Raw genomic sequence first — 22,143 nt, forward strand, 5'->3', positions numbered from 1 at the left:
GTTAGCAATTAAGCACCCTCAGGTTTTCTAAAATCACCTTATTTCTTGTAGAGAGAGTGATTATCATACAGTGGGTGCTTGAGAAAAAGAATTGATTTGCATTTCTGTCAGTACTTCAGTCAGCTTTCCCCAGACTCGTCCTTACACTTAGAGAAGCAGAAAAGCCAGGGTTGTTAACAGAAGGATATACAGTATAATAGACCTTCATTAGAGCACTGGCTCACATCCAGCGTACCTGAATTTCATCCGATCCAATTGATATAGCTTACTCTCCTGCAAACCTGGGTCAAATAGCACTTTTAAATTATTCAGTGTTAATTTTAACCTATATAGAGCACTAGATGGGTGGGGTTTTACTGCAACAAGGCACAGAAATATGCACTAAATAGATGCTGGAACATTTCTTTGATTGTCTTTACTTATTTGGTGTTCTGTTTGTTGTTTAATTTTACCCTAACCATCTGGCACACATATTAGCTAAACAAATTTTCAAATGCTATACTGAGCCTGCTCTCTTGTTCTAATGCTTTGTATGCCTCCCACTTTGCCTCAGTCCTTTAATACTTTGTTCCATCCATACTTTCTTTCACATTCCCAACTTCCCCGTGTCTCTAGGTCCTTCCTTCCTCCCTTTCTTCCATCTGTAGCACTGTTTTGCATTTCTGTGTCCTGTTGTTGTTTTTCTCTCCGAAGCCTCCTCTTTCTTTTTTCCTCCTCCTCTTTCTACTTGGCTAACAGTTCGTACATTATTTGTGCCCACAGCAGGTGTTCTCCTGTATGGCTGCAAGGGCTTATACCTCACATTTTACTACAATAACATTCACAGCCAGGACAAGGAATACTATTCGGGGTAATGTTGCTTATCTTGTCTCTTAATGGAGTAAAATAAAGAAGGATGAATCATTGATACCTGAGGAAGATACACTACATACTTCTATTGTTTGCACAAAAAGCTTTCTGCAACATCTGATGCTTCCTGTAGTGTTAAAGGGGTCAGTCCTAATCCCTCTGTACTTCCTGTGGCACTCAGTTCCTCTCTCCCAATTGGCTGGGATGGATGTAAGAGGTAATGCTGCCATCCAGTAACATGGCAGATGTATCTCACTGTGTGATTACTCAGTGTCAAGTAGGCGGTGAAAACAGGTGACACGTTTATTTGCGGGGCGTGCGCGAAGAAGGCTTTGACGATTAGTCATCATTTGTGCAAATCTTCCCTCTCATCACTTTCACTTCCCAAAGAGACCAGTCTTGGTTTAAAATAAAAATGGTTGCCATCCATTGCATTCAAGTACTTTGGCAAAAGTGGTCTTTTTTTTTACTCCTACACCAGTAGGACACCAACTTGACTGCAGTTATCGATTTACACAAAAAGCCTACCTGTCGCATGGAGGACAGATGAATATGATAACTATTTCACTCCATGCCTGGCTCTTCAAAGCAAAAGCAGCAAGAATAATGCTGGAGCACTTCAGTCTGTGTGTAGTGTACTCACGTATCACTTACTACTCAATACAGTAATCTGTTCTACTACAGTCCTGGTTTCGTCTGTAGAGGACAACTTCTGCAGCCTTCCACTAACCCCATTTAAAAGAGAATCTGTCTACATGTAATGGGTCAAATGTGTTTTTGGTTTTTTGTTTTGTTTTTGTTTGTTTTTTTTTTTGTTTTTTTAGAGCATCAGTCCATGCAGGATATGTAAACGTGCAGCTCTTTACTGAGGCTACACAACTCATTTTATTAAATTGCTCCTGTAGCAGTGCATACATAGCTAATTGTATTTTACATGAACTTGAATGCATACTGACATTCCAGTTATTTGTCCAAATGATAATCGATTAGTTGATAAATAAATAGAAACATTAAATAAGAAACTCTTCTGGTAACTGATTAATTGTGTCAGACATGTTTTTAAGCAAAAAGGCCAAACAGTCTCTGGTTCCAGCTTATAAAATGTGAGGATTTGCTGCTTTTTTTTCTGTTTTATATCATTGTAAATTGAATATCCTTGCGCTTCAGACTGTTGATCGGACAAAGCAGACATTTGAAGATGTCGCCTTGGGCTATGGGAAATTGTGATGGTCATTTTTTCACAATTTTCTGACATTTTATAGACTAAAAGATTGACAAATTAATTAATAATTATTATCATAAATAGCTAAGAGACAGCATATACAGTGTGTACACACATATATGTATATATGTATATATATGCATACATACATACATACATACATATATACAAAAAGCAATTCAGTATATATATATATACTGAATTGCTTTTTGTTTCACTTCATTATTCAGTCCGACTTAGTGTTTGTGTTTGCCGGGGCAACACCGGTTAATGAGTGCAACACCAGGCATATGTATGTAGGCAGCAATTCACAGGTTTGGAACCATGATAAGAATGAAGTGCCTCATTGATCCAAACCATTTCTCTCTGACCTACCTTGTTCCTCCAGATGTCCTCCTTATCATCTTAACGTGTCTGACACCCAGAAATCTGAGGGAAGAGACATGATGATAGATTAAGATTCAGGACTAACTGCTCTCTGATTTGAAGAAAAAGAAGAGTGCTTTATTATAAGAGGCTCAATATTGAGGTTCAGGCAGTCCAAACAAATCACATCTTAAGTGTGTAAAATGTCTGTTCTCTAACTGGATACGTTTCTGCAGTTCTTTCAGTTAGCGTCATTCACTGACTGGCCGAAATACATGGGGACTGACACAGCGCGGCGTCACGTAGGCAGGGTAGGGTTTTTTACCTTTTTTGTGGTTGCAAGCCAGCTTCACTCTGTGCATAGTGAGTTTTGCCAAGTGATAATGCAGTTTGTTATGCAGGGTTTGGAAGCATAGGCTATATTAACTGGTACTGAATTAATTAACTGGATCATTTTAACTACAGGATCATGGATACACATTGAATTGATTTATTTATTTTAATGTGAAACACCCACAAGGTTGGTACAATGACGTATTATTTTAACCATTTTTACACAGTTCTATGTCATTTTTATGCCACGTAGCCGTGTGTAGAGAAGAAAAAATAGACCAGCTGCATAAAAATAGAGATGAGAAGCGCGATGCCCGCGTGGGTGCTCATGGCTTCCGTGGTCAGTGTAGCAGCTTCAGTTAATTATATTTGTTGCGGTCTGCTGCGGACATGCTGCGGCAGACGAGTCACGCCGCATCCACGCATCCCCATGTATTTCGGCTGTAATACATCTGGCAAACAATGCTGATGCTTACCAGCAGTGAGGCAGATACACTATCTGCTTCACATTAACCTCCCTCTGTGTTCCCAATGTCTGTTGACCCACATGTATTATAAAGCTACAGGTAGGCACTGGAGAGTGTGTTATCAAGAGACGAGCATGCCCCACAAAGACATACACCAAAGAGTATCGCTATCTTGTTGCACAGTGGGAACAATATTGTCACACGCGGTGTAATGTGCATATAATTTGAACACACATGCACACACACGAAGCTCTAACTACTGTGATCTGACTGAAGGGCATGCTGGGACATGGTGCCCTGTTGCAGCAGCAGATATGGTAGTATTGATGGCTAATGAATTTATATAGTAGATTCCCCCTAGGTAATTCTTGACTACACTCTCCAGAGGCTCTCCCCAGATCTACAGCACATATGATTATTAATATTCATCATATGGCCCCTCCATTGCCCGCAGATGCCCCCTCTGTATCCACTGGGACCTACACACCCTGACACTAACATTATATCCATTTACACACAGCTGGCTTGATGCGTACTCGACTGTGTGCTGTGCTAAGGTTAAGGTGTCTAGCTCAAGGGCGATGTGGTGTAGTAGTGGCAGGTATGGTCCCGCTGGGAATCCAAGAGCCTCGTCATGCATTCAGACCCCCAGCTGGTAAATACACGTTTAATGCTACAGAGTCAGCAGAGGCAGGCGGCACGCGCAGAATACACGATCACTTCAGGTGATTTACTTTGAAGCAGCGAGGGTGTGAGGGACTGGTAGGAAGATTTTCAGTGTCAGCACATGAAGACTGTACACTGTGTTACACTATATGAAAGCTAACTCTAATCTCCAGTGAGGAGTAAAGAATTGGTCTCAGATTTTGCAGTATTACAGAAATAAAATATTAGAAAATTTGCTGAAGGCTGTATTTTACCATTGTTTGCCACTGTTTTTCTACTTAATTTTTAGACTAATATTGTAGTCTCACACAGTCCAGTCAATAGGCTGTTTGTAATATAATAATAATAAAACTTTATTTATAGAGCACGTATCAAAACAAAGAAAAAGTGCTTCACAACAAGAGAAATAAAATACCTCAGTGAATGATGAATTATAAAGAAATAAAATACACAAAAGCAATAATATAAACAGCCAGTTTTTATGCCACGTAGCCACATGTAGAGAAAAAAAATAGACCAGCTGTTTATTTATCATAAAAGGTGTTATTTAGCTCAGGGTAATTTAGTGAAAATCAATATCATACTAATAAGAGTAGTTTTCTGATATCAATATACATCACAATACGGCAAAAATCTGAAAAACCCAATATAAATTAATCAACCTCATGTCCAATGTATTAGGCTGTGTTTTACTCTGATGAATTACATAAGACAAAGGGTTTTACAAAAAACTAAAACTTTAATAAACAGCTGCCTGCTGTGGCCGGAATGACACTGATGACAGCAGTGAACCAAAACAGTAAAGTTTTGGCCTGTTAAACCAAAACAATGAGCTGAAAGATGCTAAAACACTCCTTCGAGCTGAGAGGAACTGCTGATGATAATTCTCTGTGGGTTTGTCATTATTTGGGATTTTTCATTATTCATATAAAAAATATTGATTAGTGCAGCTTTTTTGTAGAAGACATTCAATAATCGTACACAGGGAACTCGGGGAGACAATAGACAACATGTCTTGTGGCACTGCAGCTACAAAACATCATGTCTGTTGAGTAAGGGAAATAATGCTCCTCTTTTTTTGTCTGGAGATACTCACTCTATTGCAGTTACTATGCTGCTGCTATCATTATCTGTATTGCATTCTCCTCCCACACAAATTGAAAGCAACATGTTTGCTCCTGTTCTCTGGGGGTTGTCCAAATGCATTGTGGGAAATCTATGCAAAATCCAATGCCGAGCTACTGTAGATAAGGCAGTATGAGTGAGAGTGGGTATGCAATAATGTATTTTCCACAAAATAACCCACAGAAAGCATTGAACTTCACAGACAGTAAGTTTATCTAAGGTAAAAACATTCCATAAACCAAAAATATTTGAGATTTTAAATCCAATGAGTTTTATCTGTTTCAAATTATCAAATGTACCTTCGTCTAAAGAAAAAAAACATATTTTCTCCCTGCAGCTTTAGCATATTCACGAATATTAAACTTACAGAGCAACTCAAGACTTGATGACACTGCAGATTCAGGTCCTCTGCTTTCTTGCTTTGTGAGATGTGTGTGAGTTGCTTGTAAATAATGTTTAAGCAGCAGCAGACAGTGTGAGTAATGTGAATTTCTAAACTGAGTGTTGTTCAACAGCTTTAGGTTTGTCTTCAGGAGCTCAAAATCTCAATTTAGCTCATTTATGTAATTATCAACACGTTTCATTATTCCTACTTTATGTAAGAAATGTCTCCTAATCGGGCATTGTAATGGCTCTAAACATGGATCAGAATGTGTTAAGATGTGCCTACATTTTCTGCTTTTCTGATTCCCAGAAAATAAAAACAATAACTTTGCAATTAATTTCAAAAGAAGGCGATCCCTCTCACAACACCCACGCAAGAAACACACTCAGAAATGTGCCTGAACTCATGCATATACTTTATGAACACACAGGAGCACTTCCACACTCAAAACCACACTCACAAACACTTGAAGAAGTACTCCTAGCTTGCATTCACCGGCGGAACTAATTGTTTGTATAATTGACTTCTTATTTAATTACCGGACAAGCAAATTAGTTTGAACTTGAAATCCCAGATCCACTCAAGGGGAATTAAAGTGTTTCCAAAAGTTTTCAATAGAGAGGAAAATGAAATTTTCTTTTCATGGTGATTGCTTATGTCTGAGAGGAAGGCTTTGCACTTCCACCAGGTTTATCTTCTGAGTATACACAGTGTCTCCCCAAAGACAATCGTGAGGGCTTCATCACTTCTTTAATGCATCTCTTACACAGGTTAGATTCAAAAGAGAATATATATATTTTCAATACTGCACCTTTGGCAACTGCCTCCAAATTCTGAACGCTGCTTCTTTAAGTTGTCACTGTGTGAGGATAATGATGCCATCAGTGGCAAGGGTGCCCTCAGGGACATAACGGATGCATGAGTCAGATTAAATGGAAATTGAGGAAAACACAAAGAAAATGTCTTGGGTTTTCTTTTTCAGCAGTTTACTTATGGTAATTCCACACAAGTCATTTTATTGTTTTATAAAAGTGACACAGTACTTGCAACTGTAAAGGTTTGCAATCACATTAAATAAAGATGTTTAAACTACAAAGTGCATTTTAAAGTTGCAGTAAGTGATTTTTCCAGGAGGTTCTATTTGCCATCACCTCAAAACAACAAAGATAAGTCTGTTCTCTGACTGTACGTTAGTACCTACCAGCATAGTGGAGAAAAAAGGCTTCAATACATATCATTAACTACTACATTAGTTTGTGGGGTTACAGGTTACGTTAAAAAGCCCTGATCATGACTAGCACAGTAGTATTTCCCCACTGTTTGGAAGTCAGTCCTGAATGCTATTAGAGTTTAGGGTAAAGTTAGCAGCTCTGTTCTGCTCTTTATTGGATTTGATGTTTACACCCCAGTGACCAATACGAACAAGCTGAGCAGCCAAACAGGGTCTTGTTAGAATGAATAACAGCCTAATCTTACGTTTTTCCTTATCGTACTTATAATACTAGGAGTAACTGGCTCTATACTGCAATAATAGAGCAATGCTTTAGCATTACATGCCTTCTACATGGATTATCAACTGGTGAGGACCTGACTTTTTACTTTAACCTTCATCTCTTAGCAAGATATCATTAATGTAGCTATCAAGTGAATATTTAAGACCCTTTTTACAAGATTCTCTTTTTAAAACAATAAAGCTGGAAAAATTTAACTCAGTCACAGCGTTTTCAACCAACTCATGGAGCTAACATTAGCTTGATTAGCTACCTAGATACAGCTGATAAAATCAGCTAGCGACAGTTGTCATATGGGCAAAATCGATATGTTGCTGGCTAGAAATGAGCAGCCTGCCTTTGTCTACCTCTGTCTGAAATCAAGGGCCAATTGTTTCAAAAATTAATAAAAATTTCAAGTGGTTAATCTACTACAGTTATCATTTTGCATGTGTGCTGTGCAAGAATGGAAAGCTTGACAGGCTTAGCAACATTAACTAAAGGGGAGGGAGGGCTTAGCTAACAGCCAGTTTTAGATCTACATGAGTGTACATTATTTAAAACATATTAAAATAATATTTTTTGGCCTAACAAATCACATAGTGACTCTTGAAAGCATCTCTGTTTGTCTGCCTCTAACTTTGTGATCACTGATTTTGAGTTTGGACAGAAGGCAACATGAAGTGCCATCTTCTCACCACAGAACTGCTCACAGTTGGCAGAAGAGCAGAAACCTGATAGAGAGAAATAAGATCCCATTACTACACTCACAAAAGGAAATAAGAGTTGTCAGTGTTGGTGAGCCATGGCGCCTTGTGAGGTCATCATTATTCACCAACAGCTCTCAGGTTTGCTGTTGTGAGAGACACAAAGTGAGACAGAGAGACAGACAGAAAAGAGAAAACGCTGAGTGGAATGCATTGCAATCCCTTCCTTATTGTGAGCCCCACTTCCCTGCTCCCACCGTCTACATCACTGCTGTCCTCCCGGGTGTCGAGTCATCACATTTCTGCGGAAAATGAGATTCGATGTGCCACGAAGAGTGATGATCCCCTTTAACCTCAGCTACTGAAGCACTCAGTTCCAAAATAGCAACCAAGCCTTTTTGTCCCTGCTCTTTAAAGGCCTCTCATATCTTATGTTTAAGTGCTGTTGACTTTGAACATACCCTGTTTCAGTCTTGATAGGCTGCCGTATCAGCTGAGCAACTTGAGGGGGATCGTTTCCTTCAAGTATGCTCAAAGTACGCTCAACAAGCATATCCCAAGGGCAAATTGGATAGCACTGTGGTAATAGACTTGCTTTCTTCACTTGAGCCGTATATCATTGGCTTAGGAGTGTTGTGGTAACGCTAATTTCACTCATGTCTGGTGGCTTTGGTTATACTGCGTGGAGAATTCCCAAGTAACTACACATCTAAATGTGATAACATGGTTGGAGTAAGCAGGTTAAACATATACTGTGATATTTAGAAAACAGGGGCCAAATGTATGAATGTTGAATTTGCACAAAAAACATGCATACCTCATTACTCACACATAAACAGGTATTTATAAAGGAAGAATGTGCACACCTCACGCATACTTTAGGCCATTTCTACAGCAGGCAGAGTATTGTATAATGTAGTGGACAATAAATGTATGTGAAAGACGGAATCTGATAATAAAACATTACTTGTTTAGGTTATTAGCTAATGTAACTGATTGGATATAACTTTGTTTGCAGTCTACACAGCAATCTGATATGCCAGTCAAAGGGGCATTTAGGGATTAATCGATTAATTACATTTGTTTTCTTAATTATGTTTCATGTTTCATTTTATCCTTCATCGTGAAGCACTTTGTAAAGTCTGTTTTGTGCTACAAACTATTCTGACGATTGATGATGATGATTGAGAAATTACTGCTGATTGTGGTTTACAGGTACATGTGATAAATTCATGATAATACAGGAGCTCAAATAGCCACAGTCATGCATAATGACAGCTGCTGCAAAAAAAAAGAAGCAGCACAATCTGTAAAATTGTGCTTCTTCTTTTCTTTTCATTGACAAATCTAAAGACTGGTGGAGCAGAGAGAGGTATTGATAAGCAAACAGATGATTATGGTCATGCTCATATCCACGGCTAACTCTGGGAGTGAGTCATACAAGAAAAGTGATCTTTGCATACCTGTATTCAATCCAAGTAAAAAATCAGCTCCCACACACCATCGACACTTATTGAATAGCTATGGTTCGATCAAGCGACCTTCATCATGCATTTCATATGGTTGCATATATTTATGAAATGCCTGATGATGGTTGCTTGTCCAAGATGTAGTTGACTGTAGGAGTGGAAATCAAGCACATGCACTGTGCCCAGTTTCACATTTATATATTTATATAACAGAACCATGCATGCAAACAGGTTTATAAATATGAGTGGATGCATATTTCTGTCTTTTTGCATTTAGTTGTGAACATACACAGAGTTTTATGCATCTGGCCCAGACTAGGATGACTGGTTTATTCTAATAAGCAGATTACTATTATTTTGATACTATTACTCTTATTACGATTATTTACTGTCTGTGCAAACTTAAACTCCCAAATCCTTATGGATCCAAGAAAATATCAGCAAAATGACAATAGAATATTTTAGTGATAAGTGTTGTGTTTTATTGGAGTCAAAGGGTATAAGAGGTTCATATAACCAATTTAGCAGCACAAATAAGATTATGACAGGAATTTGGACCAGTTTCTTAGGGAGTGGGAGATGAAGAGAAAGGAATGTGAAGAAGAAGATAATATCACAGCTAAAATATAAGGAGAGAAAGTGAGAGAGAGGAAGAATCTCATAGAGACAGGGAAACAAAACTATTCTCCGGGAACACAATGCCGGATGGCGTGCTCCAGCTAAATAAATTATCACGGGGGCTATTTTTAAGCTGAAGTGTAAATGCAGTAATCCTTGGAGCAGGAGCTGCGAAGAGCCTATACACAGCAGCCACATCAGGGAATACAGCTCTGCCTTTATCTTCCCCTCCCGCCCGCCCCAGTCTCTCTTCCCTCTCTCTCTTTTTCCCTCTCACACACACACATCCTCCACTCCCTGCATCTCCACCCCGACCCAGCACCTCTATCTTTTCTCGCTTTATCTGTTTCCCGTTCCCCTCTTAATTTTTTCTCTTTCTTTTCTCCCTTGCCTTTCATATGGTAAAAGCCTCCTTTCTGTGTCAGAGTATTTTGCTTATCACTGAGCCCTCTATGGGGACTCCACTGAGTTCTATTGTAATAAACAATAACAGACCTATGAACAAGACAGGGAGGGGAAACATGCAAGTGGCACGCAAAGAATCAGCAGTCGGAGGATATTAGGCCACAGTGGGTCATTCTGAAAGTTGCAACAAATCTTTCTTAGCAGATGCATAATGTTGAGGCCTGAATTTTTTCTACTCTGGTCCCTGTGGGAGAATGTTGCCCAGGGAAAGTAGTTCCTTGGCAGTATTGTGCTGTTTTGGTATGAGAGAGGAGACCCTCCTCTGCTGCTGTTTTATAGAACATAATGGGATGTCGTTAATCACCAGCGCAGGCTGAGGTTTCACAAGGTTAATGACAGCGTAGCCAAGCTCTCAACTGTGTCCCATTCCTCAGGTATTTATCAGTGTCAGCAGGAACCTGAGAGCTCAGGGTAGTTCATAGTTCTGTCACTCACCGTGTCCACAATGTCTTTAGCTCTTCTTCTCTTTCTCGTCTCTCTGCCTCTGTTTTGCTCCACCCCTCTCCCTTTCTCACTCATTTCCTCAATGGGTGTCTAATGTGTAATACTGTTGAGAAAACAAAAATAAACCAGATCTTCAAAGTGTAGCCTAGGGGTAAGCAATATGGATAAAATCTTCTTTCATGATATATGTAATCATATATTGCAATATCTAGGGCTGCAACTAACGATTATTTTTATCAGTTAATCTGCTGATTATATTCTTGACTAATCAATTATCCATTTGGTGACCAACAGTCCAAAACCAAAGATATTGAGTTTTCAATGACATATAACAGAGAAAAGCAGCAAATCGTCACGTTGGAGAAGCTGCAACACGAGAATGGTTGGAGTTTTTTCATTAAAAGTGACTTAAACTAAAAAATCTCTTATATACTATATGTATGATTTGGTAAATGATCTGGAAACACAGTTGAGAAACAGTTTGAAAAAGATCTTATTGGAAATTTTCCAGAGCTTCCAGCCCCATCATATGGCCTTAAAGATCGAATGCAGTCTGCTCAGATGTCATGGAGATGGTTCAGTTTTAATCACGTGACCTAAGTTAGGAATAGAACAAACATCTGAACAAACTCTATCCGCTGATGAAGGCTGCAAGAAGAAGAAAATGTAAAGTTTACAAGTGGATTGTGCTGAGAATATTTTGTCAAACTACAGTACTATTTCCAATAACCTGATGGGAATGTCTATTTTCGGATACCTGACATATTAAGGTATTTCACAATGATGCAACAGTCCTGTGAATCCAATTTTGCCATAATGAAGTCCTGCTCACTGATTTGCAACATAGTCTTGCATTGCCCTAATACAACAACAGATTTTAAAGTGATAGATACCTGAGTATAGGCAGTATGACAACATCTCTGATAAAGTTGTCCAGTTGTGTCACTGCATATATGATCATACCACCCAAAACTAGCATAGCCTGTTGCAGGTACAAACAATGATGGAGCACCCACCAATCGCTTTCTTGCCATGAATATGATGAGAAGATTGATACCACTTTCATATCTGTGCAGTAAATATGAAGCTACAGTCTGCGGCCTGTTATCTTCGCTTAGCATAAAGACTAGAAAAAGTGGAAAACAGTTAGCCTGGCTCTGTCCAAAGGTAACACAATCCACCTACCACCACCTCTAAAACTCACTATTAACATGTTATATCTCGTTTGTTTAATCCCTACAAAAATCCAAGTGTAAAAATGACAACTAACTTTTGGCAAGAAAGCAAATGTCAATTATATTTCTACCACAGGTAACATGCTGTGCAATGTTGCTGTATTTAGTCAACAGAAACCATTTTAGGAGCTAGAATATATAATGCAGTGCCATAGCTATTCCTTTATTTATCATGATGAAATACTCTGACCTCGGTCAAGTTTTAAAACCAGGTACCACCAAAGATGTTACTAAAACCTTGGGCTAATGGCACCAGTATTGTTATCATAGTAAAAGTAGAGTATTGTGCTTTCCTCTTTCACACCATGAATCATCTTAAGGCATATCTACAGAAATTTCCACACATACAACTATGCTCTCACCCACGAATACGTGCATACAAATATAGATACATGCAGACATCAGCATCCATATGCTGGAATAAATGAGGGGCTTGTTTTTTACTGTTCCACTTTTTGCTCCTTTGCGTTGCCATCTTTTAGCCCTGAAGGCCATGACAGCTCTGTGTCAGGAGAGATATCCTGCATGATAGAGCAGCACAGTAAAGAAATGGTACTGAGCTCAGTTTGACAGTCCCCCGCTGAGCAACTAAAGGAAGCTGAAGCATGGAGGCAAGGTCTGTGTGTGTGTGTGTGTGTGTGTGTGTGTGTGTGTGTGTGTGTGTGTGTGTGTGTGTGTGTGTGTGTGTGTGTGTGTGTGTGTGTGTGTGTGTGTGTGTGTGTGTGTGTGTGTGTGTGTGTGTGTCTGTGCGTTAGTGTATGTGTTGGCAGGTGGCAGTGGAAAAGGCACAGTAACAAACAAATCCAACCTGACACAAGTTAGAATACCAAAATATAAGCACTTGAACTACCATTCCTCTGTCTCTTGCTCTGCATAAAATAGACTTATTTACTTAACCTCACTGGGTTACGCTGATGAGGAGCACTGCTTTAAAGAGATAGATGGAGAGAGGGAGAGGGGGAAACTTCCCGTCAGTTGTTTATGTTGTTGAAATCAGGGCAGGAAAAGATGCTGGCGTGCTTGTTCGGAGTCGCAGAATAAGATGACCTATTTTGAATGCACGCTGGTAGACAAGACTCTCTAAACCTTATCTGAGCACCACAGAGGCTCAAAACTCTACATACATAAATATAAATATTTGCCTGTATGTATCTGTGTGTGTATATATGTATCAGTGGCCCTTCCTAAGTTGTGGCAAATGTGATGTGGCTGGATTCAATGACCCCTCAGTTACAACAACTATACCTTCTGCTGGATGCCTTTGAGTCAGAAGGAAAATAGACTTAACATAATCAATATATAAATTAATAACAAGCATTCTCCTATTAGTGTAAAGAGTTTACTTTGTGGCCATCTTCATTTTGGTCTGTTGGATAAGTCATTACAGTCCAAACCATGTTTACGGTGTTTATATATGAGTGTGAGTCATACAGAAAACAAATTATTAAACCACAGAAAAGCATGTGATGATTGGCCTGACTTTCATAAAAGTTAACCTTCAGCCACCAATGTGATCATTGTAGGGTGTTGGTGTGTTGTGTTGTATTTATGCCAAATACTACTTTACCTTGGCTGCCTCTTTATATCCAATTTCCAGTGCAGTATTCCTATGTTGGATGATTCCACACCTCACCCTTTACGCCCAATGCCAATATTCAGTGCAGGAAATAGTGGAAGTTTGTGTCCTGATACAGACCATACCTCAAGAATATTTTTTGCCATAATTACAATCTTTCCCTAATATTAACCATACAGTGGTTGCCTTGTGCACACATTGTAGAAAGAAAGAATTTTTTCTAAGGTGATATTCAGAAAATGAAAGAGAAAAGACAGGAACAAGTGAAACTACGACACATATATTTCTTTTCTCTTTCTTTTTCTTTTTCTTATATGTGGAATATAATGTGACAGATTGTACACATGTCGCTGTCAATTATTGAGAGACACTCCAACAGGAGAATAACTGTCCCACTCCTGTGCGCACAGAATGGCCGGAGCATTATCTATTTTAGATCAATGTTTTGAGAATTGTTTAAAACATTCTTGACGAAGGTCCAGAGGGACTGAAATGTTAATATGATCAATAAAATGTGATGCCAAGCAAGAGCAGTGTGTGGATCTTCTTTTTTCAAACTGAAGAAAGCAAAAACTATAGAAGACTTTGGCACTGGATGAAAAAAAGGAATTTGTCACTGAGCATAGTCTGGGGTTTTGCAGAATTGTAAAATACCAACATTCTTGTTTGGCAATAGGGTTGTTAGTAGTATGTGAAAATGGAATCAACCATTATATATAATTTTTTCTTCAGTTTTCACTTGTGAAATATTTTACCTCTTCAGGCCTCTGAAACTCCTTCAAATGAAACAATCTGAGAAAGAAAAATCAATCTTTCTTTGAAATGCTCACAGCTCATATCTACACTAAGGCCATAACCTGTGATAAGCGGTCACAAGCCAAAAAGTTTGGGAACCACTGTTCTAAAGAAGGAGTGTTCGCTGAGTTACTTTTTGTTCTGATCATCTGTTTTGTACATTTCTTACTTGGTGGTGATTAATGGTAGTGAGGCTTGTCAGATTGTGCAGTGTGTGAACTTTGTTTCAGGGATCAACAATAGAGCTTACAGACTCGATCCTTAACAGTATTTCACTTTCTATTAAATGACTTGCTACCTCACAGACAAGAGTGATCATTGTCCAGCCACAGCCTAGTCAAGATCAGGATGTCTTGACCCTTTTTTTCTTGTCTCATCTTCCACTGTTCCCGAAGGTCAGGATTTTGATTGTGACATGGTGGCATTCCATTGTGCCCCTATAGTGTTCCTTTAATACAATACGTAAAGGTATCCAATCCAACCAATATTTCTTATTTTCAGCAAATCCCATGAAAAGACCAAAACCAAATTTGTTAGCCAATCTCACAATACTTTCCAACCTCATTACCTTGTCTGTAGCACTCAAACACAACCATTTTTTTCTAATGAACACGTACATCTTTAGGTAAACAATATATAGTTTCTTTTTTTTACAGTAAATAATGCATGTCTTGTACTTTGTGCCACCAGCAGTTTGACAGTTGTGGTTTTCATTGAAATAGCTCAACAACTATTGGATGGATTGCTGTGAACTTTGGTACAGATATCCATGGACCCCAGAGGATGAAATGTAATCACTTTCCTGATACCTTTTCATCTACTGCCACCATCAACATTTCTATTTGTCCAATACAAAACTAGTGACATTCCCATCAGCCTCGGTTGTACTTTGTGTAGAACTAAATGGCAAGTAAGTACAGCCTCACTGAGCCACTATCCATGGCTGTAGACTCTTAGTCTTGTTAAAAATTTGAACAAAAATGGAGGTCTACGGCACAGAAGAAGGCCTTCCAAGGCTTTGGCTACACAAGCAATACACAAGAAGATGTTGTTTTGGAGGTTTTCATGGCATATGTTGACAATGAGAAAAATATAGTATATCGCCAACCTTTAAAAACACATCTAAAGGTTTCCAGCAGCCAGCCTGTCAGGGATACACCACCAGGTAAAGCCTCGATCCTCGATCCAGCCTATAGAATAGATACGTCAAGGATAGATGGACAGAATCAGTGCAAATACGTCTTTGTCTACGTTTTTACTACGAGACATGGTGCACAGCAGAGAGGGGGCAGATGCGGCTGCATGCTGAGGTGTGCTCAGACAGGCAAGACAGGTCTGATTACGAATGCATGGGTGAGAGCCATGGAAAGAGAGAGAAATAGATATGAAGACAGGAGTGAAGCATGGCAGGAAGAGAGAGAGATTTTGATGATCCAGACATTTTACTACCTGTCTCTGAAAAGCTGCTCATCTGTTAATACTGGCAAATTACATTCATCATTTGTACCAGTGGCACAGGAGAGAGCAGCTGCAGGCTATAGGAGCATTATTTGTGTGTGTGTGATGTGTGTGCAAGCATTCATGTGTGAACGTATGGGTATGAGACCAAATTCATGTGGAAGTACACTGCGGAACCGCACATTAATAATAGATCAACTCTCCCTTTGTTTGAGACGTAAATGTGATGAGTGGGCCTTGTAATTGGTTAGTGTAATAACTGGAGACAAACTGCCTCTCATTCACACACACACACACACACACGCAATTACACACCACAGAAACATGCTGAAATTATTATTCTCTGTCAGACGCTGGAGCACACACACACTTCACACTCATGTCAGGGAGGCATTCACACACTGGTCTGTTTAATTTAGGTTTGGCAGATTATAGTAATTATGTTAAAGAAAAGATTTTCCAGAGTAATTTGTCCTTTTCTGTCCTTGAAGAGCGTCTGAAGGATAATCATACTCTTTTTTTTTTTTTTTTTACACTGCTACTTAAATTTTCAACCAGATTGGAAAATATGTTCACATAAAGATTGTGAAAGCATCCAAGGTTGTTGTTGTTGTTTTTTTGCATGGTTTTATGGCAACAATAATCTCTTTGATCATCCGAAAATGTTTTCCTATCGATGTAACCACAGCCATAACAGCAAACTTAATATTAAGATGCAGAGCATGTGTAGTGTGTGTGTGTGTGTGTGTGAGTGATGGAGAGAGTCAATGTAAACTACCCATGAAATTAAGATTCAGAACAGAGTTTTCTGTGTTCGTATGACGGTGTAAATGTAGTCGTTTGCGTCTGCGTGTGACAATGCAAACTATCCTTGAAATTAAAAAGTAGACCAGGAGATGTTCCTGCGTGTGTGCGTGCATATGTGTGTGTGTGTAGGTGTGTGAGAAAAGAGATAGCCAAGCTCTGAGTATTCTCACCATTCTCTGAAGACAGAGAGAGGAGGGGGATTTGAAGAATCTTTCGAACATGCTGACAGCTTGTCAAGGCCCTCCTACGACTGTAATGAATTTCAGCCCTTTGTGGTGTGTGGTCCCGCTGCACTGATAAGCCCTGGTACTAATACAGTTAACAAGGAGTGAGAGTCTGTATGTGTGTGTGTGTGTGTGTGTGTGTGTGTGTGTGTGTGTGTGTTGACATGGTGTTTACATGCTTTTGTGCAGAAATAGCTTGATGCATTGCAGTGTTTGCCAATAATGATGATGAATATTACGTGGTTGAATTGGCATGGATGTTTGTGTATGTGTGTGTGTTTGTGTAATAATAGCCAAGCTAAGGTGGAGTATGGCTACGATTATTTAGGAACTGTATTTGTATTCCCATTTTATGCTACTTTATACTTCTACTCCACTACATTTCAGAGGGAAAACTACATTTATCTGACAGCTATAGGCCATTCTCCCAAAAGAATGTGACCCCATACAAAAAAGCAGTGTCTAGTTGGGGCTTCTTTTCACATTTCAGATGTCTGTGATTTGTTAGCAGTTACACCCCTTTAAACTTCTCATATGGTTTCATTTAAAGGTCCAATGTGTAGGATTTAGTGGCATCTAGTGGTGAAATTGCAGTTTACAACCTTTTGAATATCGCTCACATCACCCTCCCCTTCCAAGCGTGTAGGAGAAACTACAGTGGCCGCAAAACTTGCAAAAAAAACGGAAACGCCCCTATCTAGAGCCAGTGTTTGGTTTGTCCGTTCTGGGCTAGTAGATGTAGAAACATCGATCCCTATGTAGATAAAAACGGCTTATTCTAAGGTAATGAAAACACAACGATTCTTATTTTCAGGTAATAATACACTAATGAAAACATACTTAAAATATTATATTCAATTTCTTCCAATAGCTCCTTCTAAATTTTACACACTGGACCTTTTAAATAACCGTTTGAGATTAGAGAATAGTTTAAAAAAAAAATGTATACACATTTTTGTAGCAGCACTTTTTTACAATTTATTTTCTTCTTTCCTACCTATACTTCCTTCACCTGTTGAAAAGTGTAGACTTTTCCCACTACACTTATTTTACTTTAGCCCCAAATTTTTAAAATGTAAATATGAATTCTCAGCTCTGTGTTGTGTCAGCTCTGCCCTCAGTTTCAGCTCCCACAGCTGAATAGAATAATATATAAAATCACAAATCTGTTTCCTTGCACCGAGCTCTGCATCTACACACACACGCACACAAGCTGTTGTCAGTGTCACGCTGGCATGTATCTTTGTGCCTTGTCATCACATGCTCCGACTGAGCTCTAAATGTCACTTGTCTCTCTCCGCTTCATCTGCTTGACTCATCCTCCTTGTCTTCACTCTGCATTTGAAATGCTTCTGTGTGTGTGTGTGTGTGACACTGACATGTGGTGGTGTGTATGCGTTTGATGGACACACTGCTGCTCTCCATCTCCCTTTGTATGGCGCCTGCAAGCACAATGATGCTCACTGCATTGATTTTCTCGTGCCATTTTATAATTATGTCTCCTCTCGTTTTATTCGTCCTCCCTCTCTCTCCCTCTTTCTCTCTTTTTATCCTGTCTCTCTTATCTCCCCCCCCCTTCTATTTTTCTAATTCCATCCCCTTGATCCATTTTTATGCCTCAGTGTGCCCATGCTTGTTATCTCGGCCCTTTCTCTTTTTTTTTCCTGTTTGATCTCAACTTCTTAATTTCCTCTCTCATCTACGTCACTCCGCTCGGTTTCGTTTTGCACCCCACTCCCCGCTCTTCCCGTGATGGTCATCATTGTTTCTCTTTTTGCTCTTCTGTTTTCCTCTTATTTTTGGTCAGATTTTTCTCAACCTCTTCCTTTTTCCAACGGGAGCGCTTTTTCTCTCTCTGTTTCACACCCACCAACCCTCTCATTAACTAAGTCCAATCCTTTCTGTCTTCTGTTTTTGTTTTCTGCAGCCTCTCTGGAGTGCACTCCATCGTCACCATAGCCTGACGGAGTAGGGCTACCCAGTCACAAAAGGACACAGATGCCCACCGCCTTGACAACATCCACCCAACATGTGATCCCCAGACTTCTTCGTGGAACAATCACAGCTCTCCGTCTCACGCCTTTGGTCTCCGTCCTCGTCTTCTCCAAAGACCGATCTGGAAAAAACTCATGCCTTCTTCCCAGCAACCCCTGAGAAGCTCCCACGAGTTCTGACTTGCTGTTTCCTCGCAGTCCAAACAATTCCTCACAGCTTCCTGGAATCTGACCAATAGTTTCCATTACAAGCGTCCCATCTCCAGACATTTATGACCTTTGCAGCTAAACCTCCACCAGACCCCTCACGCTATAACTCCTACACTCCTCTCAGACATCACTTCACTCCCTCTCCCTCAAGAACCACGCCGACAGCCAAGCCCTCCTAATGATCATCTACCCAGAATTCAACACTCAGCTTGGCTGTGTTTCCTAAAAGCATTTAGCAAAACACAAAGATAATCTCTGCACCATTGCCTTGTGATTGGATGATAGTTTCATGTGTGTGTGCTGATTTGCTTTTAGGGAACTTATCCCACAACATCTCACCTACCTTTACAGTGAAGAGTAACAACTATAATCCACTTCTTTATTCAAATGCAGTCTCTTGGTCTGTTTGTGGCATGTTAGCTCCTTCATCGTAGCACTTTAATGTGTTTTTTTTTTTTTTCTATGAGTACTCTTGTGGTGCAGTGCTGAGCCTGGTTCTGCCCTACTGATGACTTTCAGTAGTGGCAACACAATGACTGTCCACAAGACCACTACTAAACACCTCTCCCTCCCTATTCCTCCTCCTTATCCCCTAACAGACTATTTCCATAACTGCAAAGGGGAAACATTTTACACAACCATGTGTGTGTTTTTGTGCTCTTTCTCACTCTCATTCTGTGCATAGATCCTGTAAACAGTGTTTGACAACGCCTGGTGAAGTATCCATATCTCTCCTCACTTTTTGCCCTCGCCATGTTGTGGATCACTCTCTTAGGGTAGACAGTAAGCCTGAGAGAACTTCACTGTGAAAACAACCAACAGTTAGTAGGGGAATAAACACTGAACCTGGCATCACATTAGGTACGGTTAAGTTGGCTCCCCGATATGAACAACATCGTTGTAAAAAGCAATCTGAACGAGATGAAGCAGAACCTGAAAAAAAGGGGATGAACTGTGAGAAGGAAATTCCCTGTCTTTAAAAGCACCGTGCTAGTGGTTAAACTGAAACAAAGGGAAAGGGAGTGGCTGAAAGAAGAAAAAAGGAGCAGGAAAGGCAAAAGGGCTTCGTGAACCGAGAGATACTTTGACTTGAAATTCTTTACCGCTAATGAGGAAAGAAAACGAAGAAAAGACACAGATTACAAAAGAAGAGACTTTTTCATTTCCTCTCCTCTGTATCACAGACTCTTTATTGCTTTGTCTGCTTTCCATCTCACTGCTATTTTTAGATGATGATGAGGATATATTGAAAATAGTGTAGAAAGGAGGAGTTGCTGTGCGCAAAAGCTCATCACGGAAATGTTGTTTGTCAGTCTATTAGGAAGATACACTGTATTCTATTTATTTCTGATGAGAAACTCAACTCGGTCAATGTGAATAATGGCCACTCACTGTTGATATTATAGGTATTTTAACGGCACTTAAAAGCACATGTGTCTGTCATAAAACAAATCAGCTGTTACTCGGACCATCGTCATCTTCTTCACTATGTCTATGAGTGTAAATACATTAGAAAATCCTGTAGCTAGTATAAAGATCTCTTATTATCAGCACCTGATTTCAGTGTACTGAAGTGATATTTATCAAAAGCTCATATCCATGCCAGTGTAGCATGAGCTGTTGTCATGGTAACAACATCTTTCCTTTCCTGGATGGGAGCTGCCAATCAGAGGAGCATAAAATCGGTGCTACGTTTGGAGCAGGGGGGGAAAAGGGGGTCAGCTTTGGCCCCTGAGAGCCATTGCGTTTTAATTCCATTTGTACATGGGTCCCTCTTTGTCCAGCCATTCATTGTTTGGATTGCAGCTGTAGCCTAATGCAGCAAAGACCTGCAGATTGAATAGTATTGATCAGTTCTTCAGGACATACAGTCTATCCTCCAGGATTACAAAAGCCTCAAGGAGTGTGTGTGTGTGTGTGTGTGTGTGTGTGTGTGTGTGTGTGTGTGTGTGTGTGTGTGTGTGTGTGCGCTGTCACATAGGAATGGAGTTGTTGGGGCTAAAACACAAGTGGCTATTTCACGGTCAGGTGGAGATGCCGTGTCCATGTCTGTCAAGGCCACAGGAGGAAGGGGAGGGTTTAAGCTTCTGTTAAGTTTGGAATTTCTCCACTCCTCCATTTCAGATTGGAAACTGTAAATATGTGAACTGGGAGAAATGGTTTGCAGTGGTAAAAGGTTGGTGAGTTTGAGATCTGGATTCATTTATGTAAACGACCCTTGCCAGGAGTTCCTGACTCTATAATATTATTTTCATGAACATAACGAATGGAATGCATGGACCTTGGTTTTGTCAGGCTCTTATGTGTAAATTTTAATGCTTCTGACCATATCTAAGCAAAACTTGGATTTTAACTTGAATAAATAGTTTGACATTTTGGGAAATATACTTATATTCACCCTTGCCAAGTGTTAGACGAGTCTGTCAAATAAATTTGAAGCCGCAGCCAGTTAGCTTAGCTTAGCAAAAAGACTTGAAAGAAGCAAAAACAGCTAGCCTTACTCTGTCCAAAGGCAACAAAATCCACCTACCAGAACCTCTAAAGCTCACTTATTAATAAGTTATATTTCATTTAGTTTAATTGTTCATTAGTGAGTTTTAAAGGTGCTGGAAGGTGGATTTTGTTACCCTTAGACAGAGCCAGGCTAGCTGTTTCCCTGTTTCCAGTCTTTATGCTAAGCTAAGCTAACCAGCTGCTGACTGTGGCTTCAAATTTATTGGACAGACATGAGAGTGGTATCGATCCTCTCATCTAACTCTTGGCAAGGGTGAATATAAGTATATTTCCCAAAATGTCAAACTATTTCTTCAAGTTAAATTCCAAAAGTATTTAAATTTGCATATAAGAGCCTGACAAAACCAAGGTCCATGCATTGCTGAAATCTGGAGGGAAAAGAAAAAAAGGTCTTCTTGTGATCTTACAGTATATGAACCACTTGCATTGAATTTCATCATATTTTTGATTGTGGCCCTGTAAAGAAAGTACTGTGTCTGTGTTCTAACTAAATTGCAATTCTGCACTTCAACATGGTTGTGAAGAATTATTGAAAGCGTGTATCAAAATGTATTCCTTTTCTCTCAAAGCGTCTTTGAAATTAATTTTTTTCAAAAATTAATTCACTACTTTGGGTCAAGACCTAAATTTGTTTGCAGGCTCTGCACTACATAACAAATGTAGCAGTGCATTTTAGTGATCCATATTCCAGGCTATAGCACAGTAATAACCCTCGGTCTACGCA

General features: G+C 39.6%; 1 protein-coding gene across 2 annotated transcripts in view; it reads left to right on the forward strand.

Annotated features, from left to right (window-relative positions):
* Positions 1–20,461, forward strand: part of samd12 (sterile alpha motif domain containing 12) — a 95,899-nt gene extending 75,438 nt beyond the window's left edge. For both annotated transcript variants that reach the window (XM_044170620.1, XM_044170618.1), the window contains exon 5: positions 18,629–20,461. In XM_044170620.1, coding sequence (XP_044026555.1) covers positions 18,629–18,660 — 32 coding nt within the window. In that variant the 3' untranslated portion in view covers positions 18,661–20,461. The remainder of the gene's footprint in view (positions 1–18,628) is intronic.
* The last annotated feature ends 1,682 nt before the right edge of the window (positions 20,462–22,143 follow it).

The sequence above is a fragment of the Siniperca chuatsi genome, linkage group LG17, assembly GCF_020085105.1.
Source record: "Siniperca chuatsi isolate FFG_IHB_CAS linkage group LG17, ASM2008510v1, whole genome shotgun sequence".
NCBI lineage: Eukaryota > Metazoa > Chordata > Actinopteri > Centrarchiformes > Sinipercidae > Siniperca > Siniperca chuatsi.